At 51.1% G+C, this 21706-nt stretch overlaps 4 protein-coding genes across 12 annotated transcripts; all 4 read right to left on the reverse strand.

Annotated features, from left to right (window-relative positions):
- Positions 1–1838: 1838 nt before the first annotated feature.
- On the reverse strand, positions 1839–5207 carry slc30a7 (solute carrier family 30 member 7). Its single transcript, XM_088394770.1, has 11 exons — positions 4868–5207; positions 4636–4737; positions 4197–4310; positions 4018–4105; positions 3817–3946; positions 3514–3684; positions 3262–3300; positions 3050–3185; positions 2894–2984; positions 2677–2826; positions 1839–2196 (listed from the first exon to the last, which is right to left on the reverse strand). The coding sequence occupies exons 1-11, from the start codon at positions 4945–4947 to the stop codon at positions 2149–2151; spliced, it is 1149 nt and encodes a 382-aa protein (XP_088250896.1). The 5' UTR covers positions 4948–5207; the 3' UTR covers positions 1839–2148.
- A 737-nt stretch (positions 5208–5944) lies between these two features.
- Positions 5945–9281, reverse strand: vcam1b (vascular cell adhesion molecule 1b). Of its 2 annotated transcripts, none has more exons than XM_088394777.1 (7): positions 9092–9281; positions 8071–8370; positions 7657–7962; positions 7313–7564; positions 6962–7225; positions 6364–6624; positions 5945–6285 (listed from the first exon to the last, which is right to left on the reverse strand). In XM_088394777.1, exons 1-7 carry the CDS (start codon positions 9129–9131, stop codon positions 6131–6133), a joined length of 1578 nt encoding a protein of 525 aa, XP_088250903.1. In that variant the 5' UTR covers positions 9132–9281; the 3' UTR covers positions 5945–6130. The 2 variants fall into 2 exon arrangements, with proteins under 2 accessions (XP_088250903.1, XP_088250902.1); XM_088394776.1 differs by having other exon boundaries at positions 7313–7579.
- Positions 9282–9432: 151 nt separating this feature from the next.
- cdc14ab (cell division cycle 14Ab) lies at positions 9433–16237 on the reverse strand. 6 transcript variants are annotated; one of them, XR_015862214.1, is made up of 15 exons: positions 15101–16039; positions 14101–14230; positions 13957–14032; positions 13230–13322; positions 13073–13152; positions 12728–12794; positions 12576–12638; positions 12417–12504; positions 12110–12340; positions 11900–12038; positions 11655–11814; positions 11485–11591; positions 11348–11386; positions 10664–10800; positions 9433–10147 (listed from the first exon to the last, which is right to left on the reverse strand). XR_015862214.1 is itself a non-coding variant. In XM_088394773.1 (15 exons), exons 1-15 carry the CDS (start codon positions 16168–16170, stop codon positions 10099–10101), a joined length of 1512 nt encoding a protein of 503 aa, XP_088250899.1. In that variant the 5' UTR covers positions 16171–16237; the 3' UTR covers positions 9433–10098. The 6 variants fall into 6 exon arrangements, 5 of the variants coding, with proteins under 5 accessions (XP_088250899.1, XP_088250901.1, XP_088250898.1 ...); XM_088394773.1 differs by lacking the exon at positions 15101–16039 and adding an exon at positions 16095–16237 and having other exon boundaries at positions 10664–10777; XM_088394775.1 differs by lacking the exon at positions 15101–16039 and adding an exon at positions 16095–16235 and having other exon boundaries at positions 10664–10777; positions 14101–14191.
- Positions 16238–16299: 62 nt separating this feature from the next.
- rtca (RNA 3'-terminal phosphate cyclase) lies at positions 16300–20341 on the reverse strand. 3 transcript variants are annotated; one of them, XM_088394784.1, is made up of 11 exons: positions 20173–20341; positions 19889–19989; positions 19276–19419; positions 19080–19203; positions 18918–18976; positions 18672–18813; positions 18480–18604; positions 17672–17730; positions 17501–17595; positions 17325–17429; positions 16300–16587 (listed from the first exon to the last, which is right to left on the reverse strand). In XM_088394784.1, exons 1-11 carry the CDS (start codon positions 20215–20217, stop codon positions 16555–16557), a joined length of 1032 nt encoding a protein of 343 aa, XP_088250910.1. In that variant the 5' UTR covers positions 20218–20341; the 3' UTR covers positions 16300–16554. The 3 variants fall into 3 exon arrangements, with proteins under 3 accessions (XP_088250910.1, XP_088250909.1, XP_088250908.1); XM_088394783.1 differs by lacking the exon at positions 16300–16587 and adding an exon at positions 16938–17100; XM_088394782.1 differs by lacking the exons at positions 16300–16587; positions 20173–20341 and adding an exon at positions 16938–17100 and having other exon boundaries at positions 19889–20073.
- Positions 20342–21706: the final 1365 nt, after the last annotated feature.

The following is a 21706-nucleotide window of genomic DNA, read 5'->3' on the forward strand; positions in this document are numbered from 1 at the left end:
TCTAACAGAGCTCCTGTTACAAATTTAGTATCCGCAGCCTAACACTTGCTTGGGACAAAAGAAGCCTTCAGAACTGAAATTCATGACTGAAAGTCATTCACTCAAATCATTCTCGGTATTGATGATTTCATCACAAAACGTGCCTGGCTTTTTTTTTAATGAACACTTATGTTGCTGTCGTGTCAGCATGTAATTATTATGCATTGGCATTTTTAAATCAAATTAATAAATACAAATATATTAAATTGTTTTAAAAATACCTGAAAAATAAAAATTGATTAATGATCTACACGTCTAATAGACCTTTAATAGACGTCTATCCTGCAGACGTCTGAAAAAACTTTCACATATAGACGTCTATTAGACATCTATGTTATAGACGTCTACGGCATAGACGTCTATTTTTATTTCACCTTTAGACTATTTTTAGACGTGTGTTAGCCGAAACGTCTGGGTAGCATATATATATATATATATATATATATATATATATATATATATATATATATATATATATATATATATATATATATATATATATATATATATATATATATATATATATATATATATATATATATCTAATAGACATCTGGCATCCCTCAATCACATCCGATCAGATCGTCTCGAAGGCGACCGCTCTGAAGGGTCAGGCCAGGAAAACGAGGATGAGCATTAGGCGGGTGACTTTTTTTTTTTTTTTTTAAAAAAAAACTATGCGTCTAATAGACGTCTATTAGACGTCAAAATGCTCGCAGGGGATGATCATCACAATGAAATATAAAGTCCCCTTTGTAATATATACTCCTTGTAGCATGTAATGTTCCCCAAAACGTGGGCCTCCTTTCCATCGAGGTTTATGCAAACAGCTCATGTAATAATCATTGCTTTTTGGGGAAGTGATTGAGTGTTCCGACTGTAATATTGGTCTTTGAACGCACCTCTTGTCAACGGAAGAACGCGAATGAACTTAAATTAAATACTATAAAAACCTTTCTAAAAATGGAAGTTGACTGACGCTAACGTGTGTTCTTCATGTTTTTATTGAAAACAAGCTGGTACAGCATCGGTTTCCGCTTTCCATTCAAGGCGTGCGCGCTCCCGCGTCAGAGGATACATATTTTCACTGGGGTAACTACATTGGCACAACACAGGGTACACAATCGATAATAGCTGGAGCAAGTGGCGTGTCATATGCCTTGACGTGTTGCAAACGGAAGATGTGGAAGATGTGTAAATCTTCATCGTCATGCTGTACCTGTACGACAAGCTGGACCAGAGGGCAAAAATCACAGATGAAATGCTCTGTCGTGAGATGGCTGGTCTCAACGCGACAATGGTCAAGATACAGCACGGCAGTGTCAGAGACAATTAGCTGTGTGATCGATTAGTGCAAGTGCCGCCTGTTGCTGGGGACGATGCCCGGGGTGCCTTCGGAATAGTGACTCAGACTCTCTTGAAATTAATTAAACGTTACTGCATATCATTGTAAATTGTTATTGCTGTATTCAAACCATTTCTGTATACAGATCATTTTCCAACTCCAGATTATTAATAATCTCTAATGTAGATTGTGTGTCAGACATTGAAACCCTGGTTGAAGTCGGGACGGGGCTAGATAAGCAAATTGCTTCCAGCCACTTCCCTTTTCCACAAGTCATGTCAAATGTGAAATGGAACTGTAATAAATGTGTTGTGTACTTGCCCAAATAAACAATTTAAATATATAATATTGCAATAAAAATGCTGGTGTGATCTGTGACACAAACACATGCGTCTTGTTTCCTGTCAGCATGGAATGCAATGACATCAACTAACTGTGTAATCAAACAATGACATTGACCTCAAACAACCTTTTATTATTGTTGGGGACAGGTCACATGGATTGGCACGAGGGCGTACACACACACGGTTAGCTAGCAGCATTGTGTCAGGGGGCGGGCCATGATGAAGAGCCAAGGCACTTTCCCACAATTTGCTCCAAGCTCCATGCGGGCAGGGCTGGGCCGAACGGAGGGGGTGGAGCGGTCCGGCCAGGTTCATCACAGTCAGGCCCCATCCACGAAAGGTCCCGCCGTGACCCCGGGTGAGACCAGAGATCACCGCCACAGACTGTGATTGGTCCCAGAGTCCAGAGAAGAGGAGCCTCTACATGGCAGCCATGTCAATTTGTGCGTAGAGCTGCCTAACGCCCACCTGCGCACACCACAAAAGTTACACCAGGGGGCACCGCAGCAGAACAAGGTAAAACAACGTGCCCAAGCCCCAACCTCAATGTCAGTGAGTGCAGAAGCCACTTGACTTCAGACCTGATTTAAAACAAAAAAAACATACAAAAAAGTGCCTTCGACACGCACACAAATTGTTCAACTACTCCTAGGGATGGCCGATTCTGGCCTTATCTCAGGGTATCAAGTAATGGTGAAGGATGCTGATATCGGCAACTGATACTTAACACATACACAAATGTGACATTGCCTTGCCCCTATTAGTTGAATTCGGTTTAGACCGTTGAGTCCCACACACACATATGGGCCCGGCAGAATCAAACGAAGTCAGAGAACCAAAAAAAAGAACACGATGAGCCAAGTTCAACACTTGTGGTGAAAGTAATTTGAGCCAACCTGGACGGGACCAGGACGCAAGCGCATACGGCAACATGGCAAGGCGAACGACCTGCGTGAAGATGTTGTGCGTCTGGCTGAGTATCCAGCGGGTGTCGGCGTCGGGGGCCACGGCCACTCTGAGGGTTCCCACGTAGACGTCGCTGCACAAGGTCCAGAAGTGTGGCTGCTGCACGTTGTACACGCCCTCGAGCTGCTGCACCTGAATGCAGCAGCGGCACACGCGTCAAACGTGTGCCCTAAGACCGGCAGGCGGCGCCACCACCTACCCGCTGATAGCATTCGGGAAGGGCGTGCTCCAGGTATGGGGGCGTTCTCTGCATCAGGATGCCGATGGACTCTCGCAGCAACGGGACCACACTGACAGACAAAGACTCTGTCATGTGCTTCCGCAAAGTGGCGAGTGCGCGCGAGCCCCACGTCACCTGATTCCGATGAGGATCGCGATGAGCATGGAGCAGATGGGGTCAGCTATCATCAAGTTGTAATTCTGCATCAGAAGAGCTGAAACGATCACGCCCACGCTGCCCAGAGTGTCGGCCATGATGTGCAGCAGCACACCTGACGCGCGCGCGTGCACACGACAAGTGACATCAGTAAAACAAGTGGAGTTGGGTTTGCAGTAGGAGTGCCTCACCTTGGAGGATCTGTTTACTGGAACCCGGTCGACGCTCGTCTGTCAACACAAAGCATGCGTCAGTTTTCGTATGTCATCATTTCATTTCATTGCATGTCATGTGATGTCATCATGCGACATGAATGCTTTTAGGGGCACAAATTGTCAGTTTAGTTTTGTATTTAAAAAAAAAAGACTATTTCCATAGCCAACATTTTAAATTATATAATTCGTTTATATCACAACACGCACCATCATTATCAAGTAACCTACCGTCAGGATCATGGTGACTATGCCCGTGGTGACCGGCGTGGTGCGCGTGGTCTTCGTAGGCATGACCGCCGTGCCCGTCGTTGCCGTCATGGGCGTGGCCACCATGAGCGTGGCCGCCATGGTTGCCATGGCACGCGCTACCGTTAAACAACGAATGGCTGTGTCCGTGATCTGTGGGGGGTGGAGACAAAAGACCAGTTGTCATGTCAACACCATTCAAGCGCGCAACTCATGGAGTGTCCTACGCCAAAGTGCGACTCTTCCAAGTTTTGCAAAAAGTGGTTGCAGTGGCGTGCACGTTACCTTGCTCTCCATGCGAGTGTCCATGTCCTCCGTGTTGGAAAACAAAGATTCCCACCAGGTTGACGAGCAGGCCAGCCACTGAGACAGGAAGAAGACGCTCGTGATGAACGTCCGGAGGCTCCAGAGCTCTCTGTCACACGCGTAATCATGTTACGCACATGACACTTCCACACTTTGTTCATGTGAGTGTGTGTACGTGACCTCAACGCCTTCAGAGAAGATGAAGAAAGCAGTGAAGATGAGGAAGAGTCCGTTGACGAAGCCGCCTATGACCTCGGCTCTGACATAGCTGACACACATGGTTAAGTTAGACGTTTGGGTGTGGGCGGGAACTGGAGGGATCGCCTCCCGCTCCATGATGTCGTCCGGCCACAGCTCACCCGTAAGAGAAGCTGTCATTGGAGCGCCACCTGGAGATGACAGAGGCCGCCAGGCCCGCCAGCAGCGCCGTGCAGTCGAAGAACATGTGGAACGAGTCCGAGATCAGACCTAGACTGAAGGCATGCACAAGAGCATTCTCATAGTCCTTGTTTTCCACACTTTGCAACTCGGATCTTCCCGTTCAAAGTGGAGTGCAATTTTCCTGGTTGGAAGTCGGAAGTCCCACTTGCCCCGAATGCAGCGTTTCTCCTGTTGCGTCACTTCCTGTTCTCGAGCACGGGCACGCACAGATGTGCATACATACGTGGCAGATCGACGGCGTACGCAACAGGCAAGCGACGGGGTGAATGCGAAGGTTGGCGAGCCTTGCAGACGTTGCACCCGTTGCTTTCTGCTGTTCTGTCCTTGCACGTTTTTGGTTTGTGCTTTTCGGCTTACCTGTTGCTCCAGATGCCGTAACTCAGCTCCACAAAGGCGAAGGAAAGGTTCAAGCACAAGAAGAAGAACAAATTTCTCGACGTTTTGTCGGACAAAATAGACCTGGGAACGCATAAAAGCACTTAGATGTATCCCGCTCCCACACCAACAAAAGAAAACAAAACGAGCACGTTAACTTGCTGTTTCTTTTGCGCTCGTGTTGCGTGGTAACCGCGTTAGCATCGTCGCTTACCTGATCCATCCTGACAGCTTGAGCAGCAAATTGAACTTGGCAGGTTTGTACTCGTCGTCCTTGATGGATAAAGGCAACATGCTTGTCACACAGACACATAGACGCAGACGGCAAGCGCGCACGCGTACAAACAAACGCACGGGTAGACACGTTAAGCTAGTGCAACGTTTCCGCTCGCGTGGATTTCCCAACAAATGCCTAGAAAGGGCACTTCCGGTGGGCTGCTGCGCTTGATGTGAACGGCAGATGGCGGTGAGGACGGCTTTGGGACTGACAGGGATTCGCCCGCAGAGCGCAATTTGTGAAGCCCCAGTTAAGACCGTCCAGCCCTGGCCAGGAAGAGAAAAAGAAAATCTGGAATAATGCCTGCAAGCACGACTGCATTGTTGTGCTCTTCCGGTGTTTGTGTTAACCCGCGCGCGTGTGGCTGACAGCCTTATTGCATCGTTTATTATCTTAGAAAAGACTGACGGACGGGCGCGATCGATGTTGAGAAGTGATTGCCACGGATGCATTTGCGTGCGTGCGGCTTCAAGTGATGAAGCAACCATGAAACTGGGCGATGTCCCGCTACTTCGTTCGACTCCGGCCACCTCCGTACTGCTGACTCATCAAATCTCCTCGGTCGGCGTGGATGGAAGCCAAAACTCATCTTGCTCAACGCCTCAATACAGCTTCAAACCCAAACGAGGACGTCTTCCAAGATCAAAAGATTATCTTATTCAGCCAAATTTAAGTTTATGTTTGCTCTTGCAAGCGGGCAAGACGGATGCATCAGGAGGGACATTGAAACGCTGACATGCAGCACAATCATTGTTCGCGGCCTGCAAGAGGGTCACAGGTCGCAGGTGGAAAAACACTGCACACCCAACATTTACAACTTTCGCAGAGGTCCCTGCGTGAATCCCAAGCAGCTCCCCAACGAGGCTTTCTGTCGCCTGGGAAACACCAAGGCCCAGCTCGCGCACAGGCTGGGAACCGGGACGCAAACTTGGCCCGCTTGGGCGACCAATGAGCGCAGACCCCATTCAGGGGCTCTTTGGCCAGTTGCCAGCAAACGCAGCCTTACACGACAAGTTGGACGGAGAGCCGGCCGCCTTGACTGCCTCACCGGCCATTTCTTTATTCCAAGGTGATGAGCTCCAATGCAAGCATTGTCGAGCGAGCGACGGTTCTGCAACCTCATTTGACAAGTCACCAGTGGTCAATGGTGAGGGGCCACTTCAGGTGGGTAGGGTCGGGGGTCTTTGCGGGCTGCTGCGTTCAAGCGCTGAAAGGGTGCTGTTCAGGCGCAGGGGTGGAGGACGTCATCCGGTAGGACCCTTTCTTTTTGGACCTTCTGAGGTGGTCCAGGACCAGTGCAGCGGCAACGGGCACCAGGATAGCGGCGAGAGCGGGCAGAGTCCTAGCTCCGGGCTCTGCAATACAATGACCCGTGTAGAAGTTGGGCCGACAGAAAACGGCACCGTGAAAGCTTAGGGCAGCCAAAGCGGCACCTGTCACGCTGAGGCGGAACACTCGGACTTGGTGGCCCAAGGGGTTGCTGGCGTTGACCCGGTAGAGGCCCGAATCGCGCACCGTCACATTGAGCAATCGGAAGACGCCGTCGGCGGAGCGGCGCTGCGTGCCGTCGGCTGCTCTCTCGAGGACAACATTCGGCGGGGGGAAGCCTGCGCTTCGGCAGGACACTGTAACGTTCTGGCCCGCCGACACTGCTGCCGATGGCGCAACCACCACCGTCGTGTTCCTGGGAGGAGCTTCGGCAAACGTGCACAGGACCTTGTTAGTGTGACAAGATTCGGATTGAATCCCTAAAGCCGGCCAAAATGGCCACAGCCTTGAGTCTTTTGCAACATGATGAAAGAAATGCAAATCAACAGCAACGAAGCGAAAAGGACTGGTTAGCTTGCAACCAAGAACCATTCAACTCATATGCCATATTTCACAAGAGAAGACTGTCTACTGTCAAAGATGGCATCAAATGAGCCGGTCGCGGTTGCATGGCTGATTTGTTGGCGTGGGCGCCACGAGTGTTGTTTGCGTGTCGTTGTCACCTGATTGTGTGGCACTAGCGTGTATGCTTGCGGTTCTTACCCGCCACCGTGACATTTTGTGTAACGCGTTGCGTTCCCAAGGGGTTGCTGGCGTCGCATCGGTACTGGCCAGCGTCATCGGGCCGCACGGACAGGCTAAAGGTTAGCCAGGGGGTGGAGTCAGACCTCCAAAGCTCCACCCCCTCCCTACTCAGCACCAGGACGGGGGGCGGTGCTCCATGGGAGCGACAGGTAAAGGTGACACGCTGGCCCTCCATAAGCTCCCGACCCGGACTCACCAACATGGAGGTGTTGCTGGGCGAAGCTGCAGGCAGCCCAAAAGCGCAATCACGCCTGCTGACCCATGACCTCTTGCGAGCTGTGCACGAGCATGCACACGGTAGCCTCTCACCATTGATGCGCACGCGGACAGTCTTGCTGTCTTTTCCCTCGTGGTTGCGGGCCTCACAGCGAAACTCTCCCGCCTGCGCGGCCAGCACAAGCGTCTCACTGTGACCTTTGACCTCCAACGGCCCACCATCCTCGGACCTGAAGGTCCACATGAGGACGGGCGCTGGGTTGCCGGACGCCGAACAGCTCAGGATCAGGACGGACCCTGACGACACCGTGCCGGGGTCCGACAGCACCGTCACCACCGGAGCAACTGTAGGGAAGCGCGCTGCCATCATCATCGTAATCATCGCTGCCATAGCAACACCAACTGGCAGGGCAACATGGCATCACACACGTGCTTACATGTCACGTGGAGCCGAGTGACAGTCTGCCGGGTGCGTTCCGGGGGGGGCAGGTCGTCCAGGTCAAGGGTGGCTCTGCAGGTGAGGTTCTCGCCAGACTCCGCCCTCTGAGGCGTGAAGGTGTAAGCCGATTGGACGGAGGTGGCCCCGGCCTCTCCTGGCACGCTGCGCACGACCTGACCTCCCCTCAGCCAATCTAGAGTCAGCCTCTCGGCAGGGTAAAGGTCACGCAGTTGACACGTCAGCGTGGACTCCTCCCCTGCGCGGACAGGGTCATAACCTCGGATCTCCGGGTCTGACGGGAAGGCTGAAAGACAAAAGCGGTGATGACATGACTGACGTTGGCTAATCAATCAATCCTTCTAGCTCCATGCGTGTCAGGCTAGATGGATGTCACGCGTGTGCTTGAGCTGACCGTAAAGTCTGATGTGTGTTTTGGCCTGTTTGTGCTGCTCCCCACAGGTGACTTTACACAGCAGGGGACCTTCGTGCTCCATATCCACAGGTTCAAAGGTGAGCAGTGACAGGTTGTCCCGTGTCCGGACACGGGCATTGAGTGGTCGGTCGTCGAGCGGCGTCCACGAAATGACGGGCGTGACGGGGCAGCCGTCGACGAAGCATGCCAGCTGTTGCCGCTCGCCCAGTTTGAAGAGCGGCCTGCTGGGAGAAAGATCCACCTGCAGAGACACCCCGCAGCGGTGCCACGCCAGCACACCTGCACCGCAGCCGCCCACCACCACAGCAGCACATAACACAACAATGAGCGCCTTTCTGTCTTTGGGAGCTTCAACCATTTTAGATGCCCTTGGTGGGCAGCAAGCAATGGTAATGGCCCGACTTCAAGTGCAACGACGTTTTTGCAAACTTTGGAGTAGCGCCACTTCGCGCTAAAGGCGAGTTTCTCCAATCGGATTCTGTCCCTGCAGCTGGAGGGGTTGCTGAAGTTGACCTGGTAGAGGCCCGAATTGCGCACCATCACATTGAGCAATCGGAAGACACCGTCAGGCGCTCTCTCGAGGACAACGTCCAGCGGGGGGAAGCCTGCGCTTGGTTACTCACAGAGCAGGCCTTGGCGCAAGCCAGCTCAGGGACTTGAAGCAGACACGGACAGTCAGTACTGCACCAAAGCAACTGCCTCTAATGGCCCTAACTCTCATGTCATGTCATCCTGCAGCCCGCAAATGGCCCCCGGGCCGTGGGTTTGATTGCGGGTCTAAGCAATGAAATCTAAAATTGCTGTGATTCAGGAGTCTTTTCGACCAATGTTTTCAGTCTATGCATCGTCATCCAACAAAATCAGGTGTGTTCGATTGTGAATCATGCGCTCATTCCTGACTGTTTCAACGCTACGCTTGATATGAACAAACACAGGAGGAAGCAAAAGGTAAGCTCTAGTCGGAACCCTGAACCTCAGCAGCAAAGGAAGAAAGGGTCACCTGAGAGCAACAGGCAGACGAGACGAAGCCTGGCGGTCATCACGGACGGACGTACGGACGCAGTTTGGCGGAGCAGACCTCCGAGCTCTGTGCCAGTCTTCGTGCATGTGAGCGGCTCGGTCTTGACGAGAGCTCCGGAGCCCAAGCGGAGGAAGACAAAGAACGAGCTACCCCTGCTGCCCGGCACAGGAACTGCGGATTTCCGCTCATCACTCGTCTTGACTCAAGACACAATACAGAATCATCAGCGGGCTGCGGGTGACACGACAACTTGCGATTGACTTTGGTACGACGACAACATATTGTGTCACCGAATGTGACCGCTCAGAGCAGAAAAGACATCAAGAAAAATAATTTATTTCCTTCTGCTTGAAGGACTTAGAAGAAAATAGATGTCTTTCCCAAATAATCAAACATCAACGGGGAGCTCCCCTTCAAAATAAGAGCAAATGCTGCTCTCATCACAACAGTGCTTGCTCCTCTTTTGGGAAATCGCTTCCGTGCTTCCTTTTACCAGTGAACAAACTTCAAAGTTGAGACTATCAAATTTAGAGCCAGACTGGGACTTGGCTCCCACGAGTCTTACTTTAAAATTCCTTCCTATAACAAAACCAACGGAAGAGGTAGAGGACTGGAGTGATGGTGTGATTGGTCACAGGTCCACAGATGACCAATCACCTTCATCAAAGTCAGGATAAAGTGACATTAAAAAAAAAAAAACATTCAAATCAAACATTAAAACCAGACTCCGGCCTGGGGCTATCGGCTAGTGCTGCGCTTACACCCTTCCGGTGTGAGTCACTCATCTTCTCACAAAAGGTCAGGTCATAGGTCGCACCTCATCGGGCCTTTCCGAGGTGACGTCATTGAAAAAATGAGGACGCTGAAGGTGGTAACCGTGACAACAGAATGGCTGTTCCCCCAGCTGATCGCGACGTCTTGATTGAAACTTTCCTTCTTTGCTTCCCGAGACACACCTTGGAGGTCCTGGAATGCGTGCACTGCATTCAGGGAACATGGGACCTTCTAGAAGTCGATGCAGTCAGACTGAAGCGACTGAAGAAAGAAAAAAAAAAAAAAAAACTCAGAGTTGCTCACGAGCTTGTAACCAACATTCGCGTGACGCGCCGCCGGTTCCTCATGATGACGATGTGATCACACTTTTCAGTACACTTTTTGTGGGCAGGTCAACGATAGCATTTGGGGCATGGGGACCAACATACCACACGTCAAAACTCATCCACGGCAAACACACACACATGCGCTCGGAAAGTAAGGAAACGAGTGTGTTTCTGGTAATGTCACAGCAAAGCAATCCGTACAGAGGGGCGGGGCCAGCGGACTTACAGGAAAGGAGCGGCTCAGATGGCGTCCCAGCATCAACGAGCTAGCGTACCCACGCGGGAACAAAGACAAGGGCGTGTGCGCGGCGTGTATGTCGCAGAGCGAGCTGGCCATTCGGGTGCAGGCGCGTGCGCACGCGCACACGCACACACGCACACATCAAGACAATGACAACGGCCAATAAGCTGAGCGAGACGAAAAGAAGAAGGAGCAAGGGAAGCGTCTGACCTCAAGCCGCTCGTCGATGAAGAGCCGCTGCGAGCGATCCTCGCAGAGGACGCCGGCGACTTGAAGAACTTCAACGGTGAGGGGGCGGTGCCGCCTTCAGCACCCACCCGCAGTCTGACGAGACACCATTGGAAATTCTTTGTGGCATTTTTCAGGCAGAATTGTGTCATGGTCAGTGTCTTGGTCATTGCCAAGCACAGGCAAGTATCGGAAGCAGATATGGGAGCCTGCAAAGGCTGACGATAGTTGTACAAGTCTTGTGGCCTTTAAATGATGGGGGAAGTCAAAAGGCAAACATGGCTGACTGAAGGCTGATGCGCTCAACTTGCTATAACGGTTCTTGTCATGCTAATTAATGTTTTGTAAGACGTTTATTTGCTAACCACTTATTTTGGACAAAGGCTAAAAACAGGGCGAGTATTCGGGATGATTTGGCACTTTTTTGCAAACGGACCTTATTTTCAACTTTGGTTCTGTGATGCAGAGTGACTCTTGTGCCTTTTGTCAGAAGAAAATAGTCAAAAGAGTCTACCATTGCAATGATCCAACATTGCTTTCAGACTTATTTAAACGCCACTGGTATCAGCGAGTGAGCCTTTGGAACGTCCGTCTCGGTCTTCACATTGTCGCTATGTTCGTCATGCACCCGTCCTGTCTGGGCATGCGTTTGTGGCGTGCGCTGACCTGATAGGCCTTGTGGGCGTGCCGCCATGCTGCTCTACCCTGCAAGGCAAAGCGATGCATCTGGATGTCATTCAGAGCTCAGGGAACTTTTGATTGACGGGTGGGTGAGGGGAGTAGAGGGATGGAGCCACTCATACCTCAAAGCCGAAGAAGAGGCGGCGGCGGCGGGCCGGAAGAGGCGGCGACCTTTAAGAGCTCGCAGTTTGTCTCCCTGAGTCGGAGGCGACCGCTCACTGGCGTCGCCCTGCAGCGACACAACACAAAGGCGTGTGTCTGTGTGCGTGTGTTGGCGTGCACCTTTGTGTACCTGGCGCAGACAGTCCTCGGCGAAAGAAAGTTGCTCAACGTCGTTTAAGGCCAGGAACTTCACCCCGGATGCCAGGTCGCCGACGTGGTCCTCGTCCTCAGCGGCCTTTGACCCTTGCAAGCAATGGTGGTTTCCTAGCAACCAAAGCCACGCCTGCTTCCTGCCCACAAACACAAGTCTTGGTCACAAGGGAAGCGAATGGTACGCAACGGTGTGAATCGTCCCCGTCCCTTCTTCGGGCTCACTCTTGCAGGAAGTGCTGCTGAGGTCCAATGACGGAGCCGGGCCTGCAGATGCGGATCCAAGCGATGGCTTCGGCGGCGCTGAAGCGGTAGTGCTTCATCAGGTAGCAGCCGATCAGCGTGCCCGTCCTGCCCAGGCCGGCTGTGGGCGGCGCCAGTGCGTGAGAGTGGGAGGGCCAAGCGAGCCACGCACGTGCGCATGCAGTCACTCACCTTTGCAATGCACAGCCAGTGCACCGGGCGTGGTGTCGCACAGCGCGAGGAAGCGCCGTGTGATGTTATCACCAGGCGTGCTCCCATCCAGGAAGAACAGGTCCCAGTGGCGGAAGCCGCCATCGGTGAAGCGGGCCGCCTCATAGATCTTCTTGTTCAGACGCACCACCGCCACTACACCACGCGACCGGAAGTACGGGAAGTATGACTCAGGCGCGTGGAGGGGGTAGCCTGCAGGTTACAGGCCCAGTTCATCAACGGTGGCAACGCCACACATCCCTTTTGGGGAAGTGGCCACAACACTCACCGTTCTCCATTTTGCTTTTGGCATGTGGTCCACTGAAGGCCAGAAGTTTTCCTGGAACAATCCAGTTCAGGTCTCCGTTCTCCACGCGCTGAGCATAGGTACAGTCAATGACGAGAAGGATCAGAGCGAGCAGAACGAGACGGGATGGCTGCCTCCTACCTCGTAATGCTCGTACTCGTCCACATCGAAGGTCTCAAAGTCAAAGAACCCATGTTGGAGAGCCTGAAAGCACAGACAAAACAACATCAAGGAAACAGAACAGCAGTTGCCTGGAAACGACATTGGCACAGGCGCTTGCGATTGAGACTCACCTTGCGGATGCCCAGCAAACAGTCCAGAACGCTCAAGTTGAAGGTGCATTTCCCAAACGACGCGTCCCTACGCACATTGAGAAGAAAATGGTATGTGCAAAAACACTCTGACGATTTCCATTCATTTTCCAAACGACACATCCCTATGCACACACGGCATCAAGCACATTGAGAAGAAAAAAATGGGATGTGCAAAACCACTCAGACGTTCATCACAAAGCCTTTGGGGCCGACACAGTCCAACAGCTGCTTAACCCTCGACGCGCACGTGCAGCCTTTATCCCTAACGCGCACATGCAGACACACGCAGATGTAATTAAGACCCTAAGAAGGCTTTGTGTGGACCTGAAGGGCAGGTAGGCGGCGTTGGATCCCGACACCAAAGCTCTGTAAGCCTCTTCCGGAGTTTTCTTCAAGTAGATCACCTGAACCACACACAATCAAGGCCAAGATGGGAGCCAGCTTGTACACGCGTGCGTGCGTTTGTTCGTTGGGGTCTCACCGCATATGCACCGATGAGCACGGCAGCGTTGGAGCGTTTCCTCTGGTCGAAGCTGCTGTAGTGCACGATTCGCTTACGGCTCAGCGTGAAGGACTGCGCGCACACACGCACACCCAATCAAACCTCAGCCGGCAAAACAAGCAGCGCTTTCAAAAACAGTCAGGCGACACCTCCCTCAAATTAGTTTTTTTTTTTGCCACCAGACAAAATTTAACATGACATCAATTAATCGATGAAACGACAGGTTTCATCATCAACCAAAGCGTCAAGTCTTTTGACCGTGGGCTCAGCATTTGGAGAGCTCGCCGAGGCAACCTGCCAAACACTCGGCGTCGCCCTCCCTCGTTTGTGAGCGCAACGTGCCGCTCGCTCTCCTCTCTCGTTTTACTTGTTTCGCGGTCTGAGGTGTCAAAAAGGCAGGAACGTGTCAAAGTGGCTTTTGCACTTGTGGTTACTTGTGGCCCAAAAACACCTCTGTGCCGCTGAACCAAACCATAAAATGGCGGCGTAGCGCAGGTCACTCAAGAACGGAAACCGCTGCACACTTATGCTTCTTTTTGAGTGGAAGAGTCTGCGCCGCGCCTTGACAATCAAGATCACATATGAAGCAACATTGTTTTTTTTCTCGGCCCAGCCAGCCTATCTAGCGTGTGACACAGAGAGACTGTAAAGGCGCGCAGGCGGCCGGTGGACATTCCAACGGAGGGCGGTGGCAGTAGCAACTCACCTTGAGCTTCTTGTTGAGCTTGCAGCAGTACCGGTACAACATGGCCAAGTTGAGGGGACCAAAGTCTGCATAAAAACTGTCCAGACAGAGTACAGGAAGCAAATGAGAAGCCCGCCGGGAGGCCGCCGGGAGGCCGCTACTCACTTTTCGTAGACAAACTCCTCATCTGTGCAGAAGTAGTGCGTGTTGGCCGTGCTTTTGGGTTTGCTTCGTAGCGTGGCGAAATACAGACGCTCTGGCACACAAGACGCAAGTGTCGGGATGAGTTGCCACTCTGCGAGGCATGCACACGGGATCAGGACTCCATACTTTGACTCGCCCACCTGGATAGTTCCTCAAGCGCGTGATCAGGGAGTCGGCAATGACCGCCAAGGCAGTCCTTCCGTATTCCCGACTCCCCGTTTGCCAGAAATTAAGACTGACAAAAGTGTAGCGCTCCCACGGGCGGTTACTATGGCAACGATCTGCTGGGAGGCCCGATCCACCTCATCTGTCGGTGGGACTCCGATTGAGCTTCTCAATTCGGTTTTGGGGGGGTGAGACAATCCTCTGGAGGGAACACATTCGGGCTCGTCTTGTCAACTAGCGGAAGGGTGGGAACGCCAATCGACCGCTAAATCGAGGCTCCTCACGCAGCCTCGCTGGTATGATTGGCCTGTCCGCCTCGTCTCACTCGTCAACACAATCCCAACGGCTGCAGGGTCACATGCACGACCCGGAGAGGGCACCACCTTATTGGGACCAACAGCCGCAATGTCAGATTTGGTGGTGCCCAAAAGACCCACTCGGCTCTGACTTGCAACAAGAAGAAATGTGAATATTTTCGCATATATCTTGTAATTTCTGGACCCCCCAATTTTCAATACAAAGAAATATACACTTGGGATCAAATTGGGGGTGAGGTTGGCCCTGGAACTCAAAAGAATTTGACACCGTTGGCCTAAGCAAGAGAGCAAATTGATCACCTATATTTCTTTGTCTCAAAACTCACGAGACCTTTCATTCAGAGTGCGCATATTTCGTAGAACCTGTCGAAAAAGTTCACTCAACTGGTTCGCGAGTCAATATTTCCGTCTGAGTGACGATGGTAAACTATCTTGCAAGTTTCTACTTGTATTTTAATAAGTACGTGTATATTTTTCACCTTTGATCAACTCTGCGACTCCCGGTGGTTCAGCATCGACGTCCGTCACGCCGAACAAGGCGGACAGAAACGGGCTGTAGGTGGTGTAGGTCATGTGGGTCCGTCAAAATGCTGGACGCTCAACTTGTCGACTTGCAGGCTAACAGCAAAGCTAGCCGCTCCATCAACAAGTTGTCATCTCCGTCCTCAACTTCCCATCACGCACGCGCTTCTCTCGGGCAAACTTTCGGTCGCTTATCACGGCAATTTTCAATCTTTCGTCAGCCCGTCAAGTCAGCGCGCGTTAGCATGTTAGCACATTAGCTGGGTTTACCGTCGGCGGCGGTCCGAAAGTGAGATTAAGCAAGTCCTCACGAAAATTCGTTACCACGGCGACCGGCGCTTCCGTGCCGACTGCAACCTATCAGCGAACGGAGCGATCTGTGCTGCCTTTGGGTTCCTGGGAACTCAGCCGACTTCGCGCTTCTCAAGAAATTAGCAAGGAAATTAAATCGCCTAATTCTCACGGATTTAGTTAGAGCTCGCCGTTGCTAAAAAAAATGTTCTAAACGTTCTGCGAATTTTGTTACATTTTCATCAAATTGAGAAGTCAATTGTACATTAGAGAGTTGTATCGTCGGAAAGACTTGCGCTGCGCATTGGAAGCTATTTTACCTCTCCGCACGTCATCGTTGATAATTCCACGCATAGTTTTGATAATTCCACGCATAGTTTTATATTATATCAGCATAAAAAGTGTGTGGTTGTGCGACCGCTTTTCGCCTTTCGGTGTTGGTTTATGATTTGACTCCTCACATAACCTTTGGATAGCTTGCGGCTGCTTTTTGTTCAACAAATTCCACAATTCTTCACAACTTGTGACACCGAGTGTCAGCAAACATCAGCTTGTCGATAATGACGCCACAACACCGTGTTTTGGGGGCGAGGCGCCGAGTCAGCTGCGTGCCATCACAGTATGTGCACGTTTGTGTCACAGCCCTGACGTCACACTCACCTGCAACCAGAGAGATCCACACGTAGTTCGTGCTCGGTCTCGCAGGGTGGACGAACTGCTGGCCATCCCGCTGCATTGCGCTGCAGGTCGGAGGACTGAGTGAGCAACTTGGGGGGTGGGGCGTGGGCCAGTCATGTGTTCCGACGCTTGGATTTCTTCCACAAGTGTGAGTTTACATCGGGCTCAGCTCAGGTAACAGAGGGCTCGGCTCGGGTAACAGAGGCAGAGAGAACATCCGCACCGGGTCAAACGGTCAATAACGCTTGGGATGTCTCAGAAAGGAGGCCACTCTTCAATTGAATTGGTCCACTTGACAACATCTGATTTTGCGACCCCCAAAAGAGATAAATGGCAAAGACAATCAGTTCAGTTTGACTGGGTTGAAGATACCTGTCTGGAAGCTCCTTGCTGGCCAAGTGGTGCCTACATGGGCAACATCCAAAGAAGATACAGCCTCAACTCAAGAAGGACAGACAGCAGCATGACGGTTGGTCTACAGGGATGAGGACAACATTTGAAATGCTATCAGAGCTACAAAATGAATGGCATCATGTGCCTATGACTGTAAAACCAGAGCGGAAAAGGAACAATGAACACGGGCATCAGCGGCGTTGTTTGTGGCACCGGATACGGCACCACTTGCCACAGGAGGGAGTGGGGCGGGCGATGCTATCTGAAGGCGTAGGGTCAACGTATGTGGCAGCCGCACCAACCGATGGGACAAGAAGATGAAGAAACGACTGTACGTGTCCACTGGGCTCACAAGCGCTAACTCATCGTCATCACCTGTCAGCTGTGCTTCAGGCTCTGAGCTTGCCAAACAAGAGCAATAAAGAAAGCACACTTGATGCATGCATTTATTGATGATTCATTCAGTGAACTTCAGAGTGGGGGAGGGGGCGGAGTGTCACGTCTACAGGTTTGGGTTGGAGACGCCTGAGCCCTGACATTCAATGACGTAGGTGATGTTCAACTCATCCTCACATTTTCTTATTGCAAACTTTGCCTGGAAAAGAGAAGACTATCGATCAGGGTGCCATGATGTCATTCAAAGCCAACCAGGATGACAATGATGAGTGCAAGGTGGAAAACTTGCAGGGGACCAATGAGCTGGGAAGGCTTCCGTTTGGGGCCAAGCTGAAGCACCAATGATGGCAGAGGCGACATGCTCAGGGTCGACCTTTGACCCCAGGTCAGATACGTATGTGTGTGTGCGAGGTGACCTCTCACCTGCGTCATCTGCTGGGCCACGTGGATGGCGGTCTGCGTGTGTAGGCTGATGGCGCCCGTTCGGATCCGAGAGGTCCCCTTGGCCAGCGCCATGAAGACGATGAGCTGAAGGAGAGCGTGAGCATCAACACGCTGGCTTGGTAGCCGCTAATCCTCTTGCAGGGCAGGGAGCTTACCTGGTCCTGGAGGAATTCATCAACGCAGCCGTTGTGGCATATGTTTCTGAGTAGCATCTCTCCGGCTTCGATGCCAATTTTGTCTGCGGGCACACCTGAAAGACGCACACACAAGCACCCGTCCAGTGAAGACGAGGGTGTGAGAGGAATGTCCAACGCTGCTATCCTCACCTTTCTTGCCCAGAGCGGATCCCGCAAACAGACACCCTGTGGAAGACTCTGCAAAGATTCTGAGAAGAAACAAATGCGAAAGGTTTCAGCAATGCTTCCTTCAGCAACAAAATAGTCACTCCGCCTCCTGGAAAAAGAACAAAGGTCCCAGTCGCCCGAGTTTGGCGAGACCGACTGGCAAAAGAAGCCCATCAGATTTCGGCCCAGTTTGTGACCTCAATATTCAAGTAGCTTGTTCGCTTGATGCCTTCCGACCTTGGACGGGAGGGAATTCTTACGCTTACATTGTGTGTAGGTTGAGGCGCTGAACATTCACACTGGCGCTACAAAGCAAAAGGTGTGATTTCAAACGCTTGGGCAGCCTCCGCGTATACGGTGCACACCTCAGCTTGGCCTCGGAGAAACATCCAAAGACCAACCGGCGCAGAAGTTGCTGTCAGCCGTGACTTCCCACTCGCCCGCGACATCAGCGACCGGCATCGTGATCCCGACCCAGAAAAAGAAGTGCAGTGCGACGTCAAAGCGGCAAGCCCGGCATAAGCAAAGCACGTGGGCCACCTGCTCACTTGGATATGCAGCAGCCTTTCAAATTGTCAACAGGCCACCGCAATGACATGATGATGGCTTGTATGAGCAAAGCCCTTTGGACCACAACAACCCCAATCATTATTATTCTCCACTCTACAGGGGCCACCCGGCAATTTATTGCGCAGCGTAAGGCTCCAGACACGATGAGACAATAAAACATGCATTGAATTGCAAGCAAAATGAGGCCCGACCCGGTCCGGCCGTCGCCACATTTGCTCACATGATTCCGTTTCCGTTTGCGCAGGCTTTCTCCTTCTCCTCCTGCAACACTTGAATGTTGACATCCAGCTCCTTGATTTCTCGCCGGATGGTGCGCATGGCAGCCGCTGCCATGTCCTTGGCCAGCTGGACACAAAAAGCGTGGCAACCCTGTCAGACGGGCGCAAACCAAAGCACAGAGATGCCGACGTACCCTGAAAGGCAGGATGCCGGCCACGTAGGCCCACCCGTGAATCTTGGTGATGGTTCCTCTCTCCAGCAAGGTGAGCGCCTGCAACTCTTTGACAGGCCACACCGTTGCGGTCACCTCGCCACCGCCCTTTGGGTAAAAACCTCTGACGCACACATGGTAACACATCAGGAATGGCTGGCAGAAAAAGTGACCAGGAGGCGCCACCATGTGGCCACTGTGGAGCACACAAGCCCAACCCTCATGCACCTCATTTTGATGTCACAGTCAAAACGGACTCCAAACTTTTCCACAATGGGTTTGAAGACCTGAAGATGTACCAAGACACCGTTAAACATCAGCTTGCAGATTCCGCCCGCATCCATCTGGTCAAACGGAGAGGGCGAGGATGAGAACGATGAAGACGGCTACCTTGAGAATGTAGTCGATTTGCGGCGCCATCTCTGTGTTGGTTCCTCCTCGGAGGCACATGTTGGTGGTGGCGTTGGCATAGAGCGCGCAGGGCAGCGCCACCTGCAGTAAAAGACACACACTCCTGGCACGACCGCGCCAGAATGACTACAAAGCGCACATCTGCATGCGTTAGCGTCTTAGTTGAGGCGCTCACCCTGCCGTGCGTGTGTCCGCTGTGTACTTTCCAGCTCGAATCTTTCCTGGCGTCAGGCTGACGTTGGCACTGCCGATGGCGCCGCCACGCAGGACACCGCCGCACATGTCGGAAACCAGCTGAAGGCCGCTCAGGTGTTGAGGCCTGGCAGGGGACACAAGTGAAGGGAAAGCACCACCTCTCTTTTTCTATGAAGGCAATAGTTCAGGTGGTTCGGGGCTCTTTTCTATGTTGTCATCGACCTGCTACGTATCTGATGCCGCTGCGGTATGGATGCGTACACGTTGGCAAAAACACAGACACCAAATGCAATTGTGGACGAAGGAGCAGGAATTGGTCACGCCGCCTCGTTTTGCACAATTGTCCGAAGCACGATCCACTTTTTTGCTCAGATGGCCTCTTTGGTGTCACGCTGGCATGGCTCCAACTGCCCCAAACAAATTCCTCATGGGTTTTGAATAGACTCGGCCAGTCAAGAAGATTCTGATTCCTAGCCCCCCATCCCTGTAAAACTGCTCGAACTCACACGCCTTCTAGTTCTCATAATACCCGTCCACTTATAAAGGATTGTTGTTGAAGGGGATCTTTTTGTATCCGTGTTGTATTTTTAAACCTGAGTCCCGGGGTGCTCCTTCCTGCTCGGACTTTGGCGATCATGACGGATGAACCGCTGATGCAGCTGAGCGCCGCCGCCACTCTCAAAATTTGGCCGCCCTGCGAGGAAGCAACAACAAAGGAGAAAGGCAAGAGGAGACAACCCAGAGAAGGAAGCGGACGAAACATAGGGGGGGGTCGGATAGGACAGGACAGCAGAACAGCACAGAACAGGACGCCGGCGAGTCAGGAGCCAGCAGCAGGCTGCGAAATTGCTCGCGGACGTCTCGTGTCGTCACTCACGCCCTCCATCACGCTGCCGTCGAGCTCCACTGGTGTCGACTCCATCTTAACTCCAACCTGAATTGTTATGGGCGTCGCAACTTTGCCGACGTGCTGGAGACCGAGGGAGCTGCACTTTCTGTTTGCTCTGCTGCTGCTGCTTTGTTGATGTTTCTCGGCGATTAGTTAACCATATGGGGCATTACCGCCCCAACTGGCCAGGAGGAGAACTGCGAACGTGCAATTTTGTTAATAATTATGCAAACACGTACAACAAATATTTTACAAAATAATTGTAACTTGAGATTTGTCAGAACAAGCTACGTCACCACAAACAAGTGATCAACATAATAAAAAAAACTAAGAAAGAAAGAATGAAAGTGTTAGGGTTTTCCAGGTTATCTTTATCATAGGATTATGTTGGAATGCAACAGGTAATAAATACCTTACCTTGTCCTCCTTAGCACAAGGTCGTAAAACATCCCCTGAAATGTTTAGACCAGAGGACAAGGGCTTTCTATTCAGTCTACTCTTGCCCCCACTCTTTCTCTTAATAAATATGTCCTTGCAGTTGGGAGAGTTTCAGACTTCATTCCTTGAGCGAGTGAACTCTCCACCTGCAGGTGTCTAAAAGGACTTGCTTGTCTCCCGTGTGGTTCTTGCAAAATAAGTTGGAGTGAGCAAATCTCTAACAGAAAGAAAGAAAGAAAGAAAGAAAGAAAGAAAGAAAGAAAGAAAGAAAGAAAGAAAGAAAGAAAGAAAGAAAGAAAGAAAGAAAGAAAGAAAGAAAGAAAGAAAGAAAGAAAGAAAGAAAGAAAGAAAGAAAGAAAGAAAGAAAGAACATAGAAACTAAACTAAACTAAACTAGGGGCTTTCTGGAAGGTTAAAATCGTTAATCATAGTATACAGTACAACAGCTTATTTTTTGTCCATAAACTTTACAGATGAGAAGAGGCAGAATTCTTTGTTAAAAGTGAAGAAGGATGGTTTTGTCTTCAAAAGTTGACATTTATAATTAAATTTACCCAGGACAATTATTGTGTTTAGCATATTCTCATATTTCTTTTCTATATTAAGAGTCCCAAAGATAATGTCACATTTGGAAAAATCGGATAAGTTCGGAATTTTAGCAAAAAGTCAGTAATGTACATCATCCCACAGTGCTTTACAGCACAGCAGGGGTGTTGTTGGATTTGGTCCACAATTTGGGAAGCGCGCCTCACAGCAAAAGCCATAGCCAATCACCTGTTATCCAATTTACTCACTGCATGCTCGTTTTATTTCTTCAGTTTTAGGAAAAGGCTAAGACACCAAAACAAAATTTAGACTTACACAGGTTGGTTGAGTTCAATCACGATTCTTATTAAGAAAGCTCTGTTTTCAGGAAAGTACAATACAGCGCTGGGCTTTTCGTGCGACCATGCTCAAGAGCAGAAAGTCTCCATTCAGAAAAGGCAACGTTCAAGGTTCTTTAGTCAGCTTATAATCAATTGCACATGCCGGTGTCGGCCGAGTTTGATGGGTGATGAGTCTTTTGGGGTGGGGCAAGTTTGCA

The sequence above is a fragment of the Syngnathus floridae genome, chromosome 13 (assembly GCF_059516105.1).
Source record: "Syngnathus floridae isolate MCC-2025c chromosome 13, RoL_Sflo_1.0, whole genome shotgun sequence".
NCBI classification, from domain to species: domain Eukaryota; kingdom Metazoa; phylum Chordata; class Actinopteri; order Syngnathiformes; family Syngnathidae; genus Syngnathus; species Syngnathus floridae.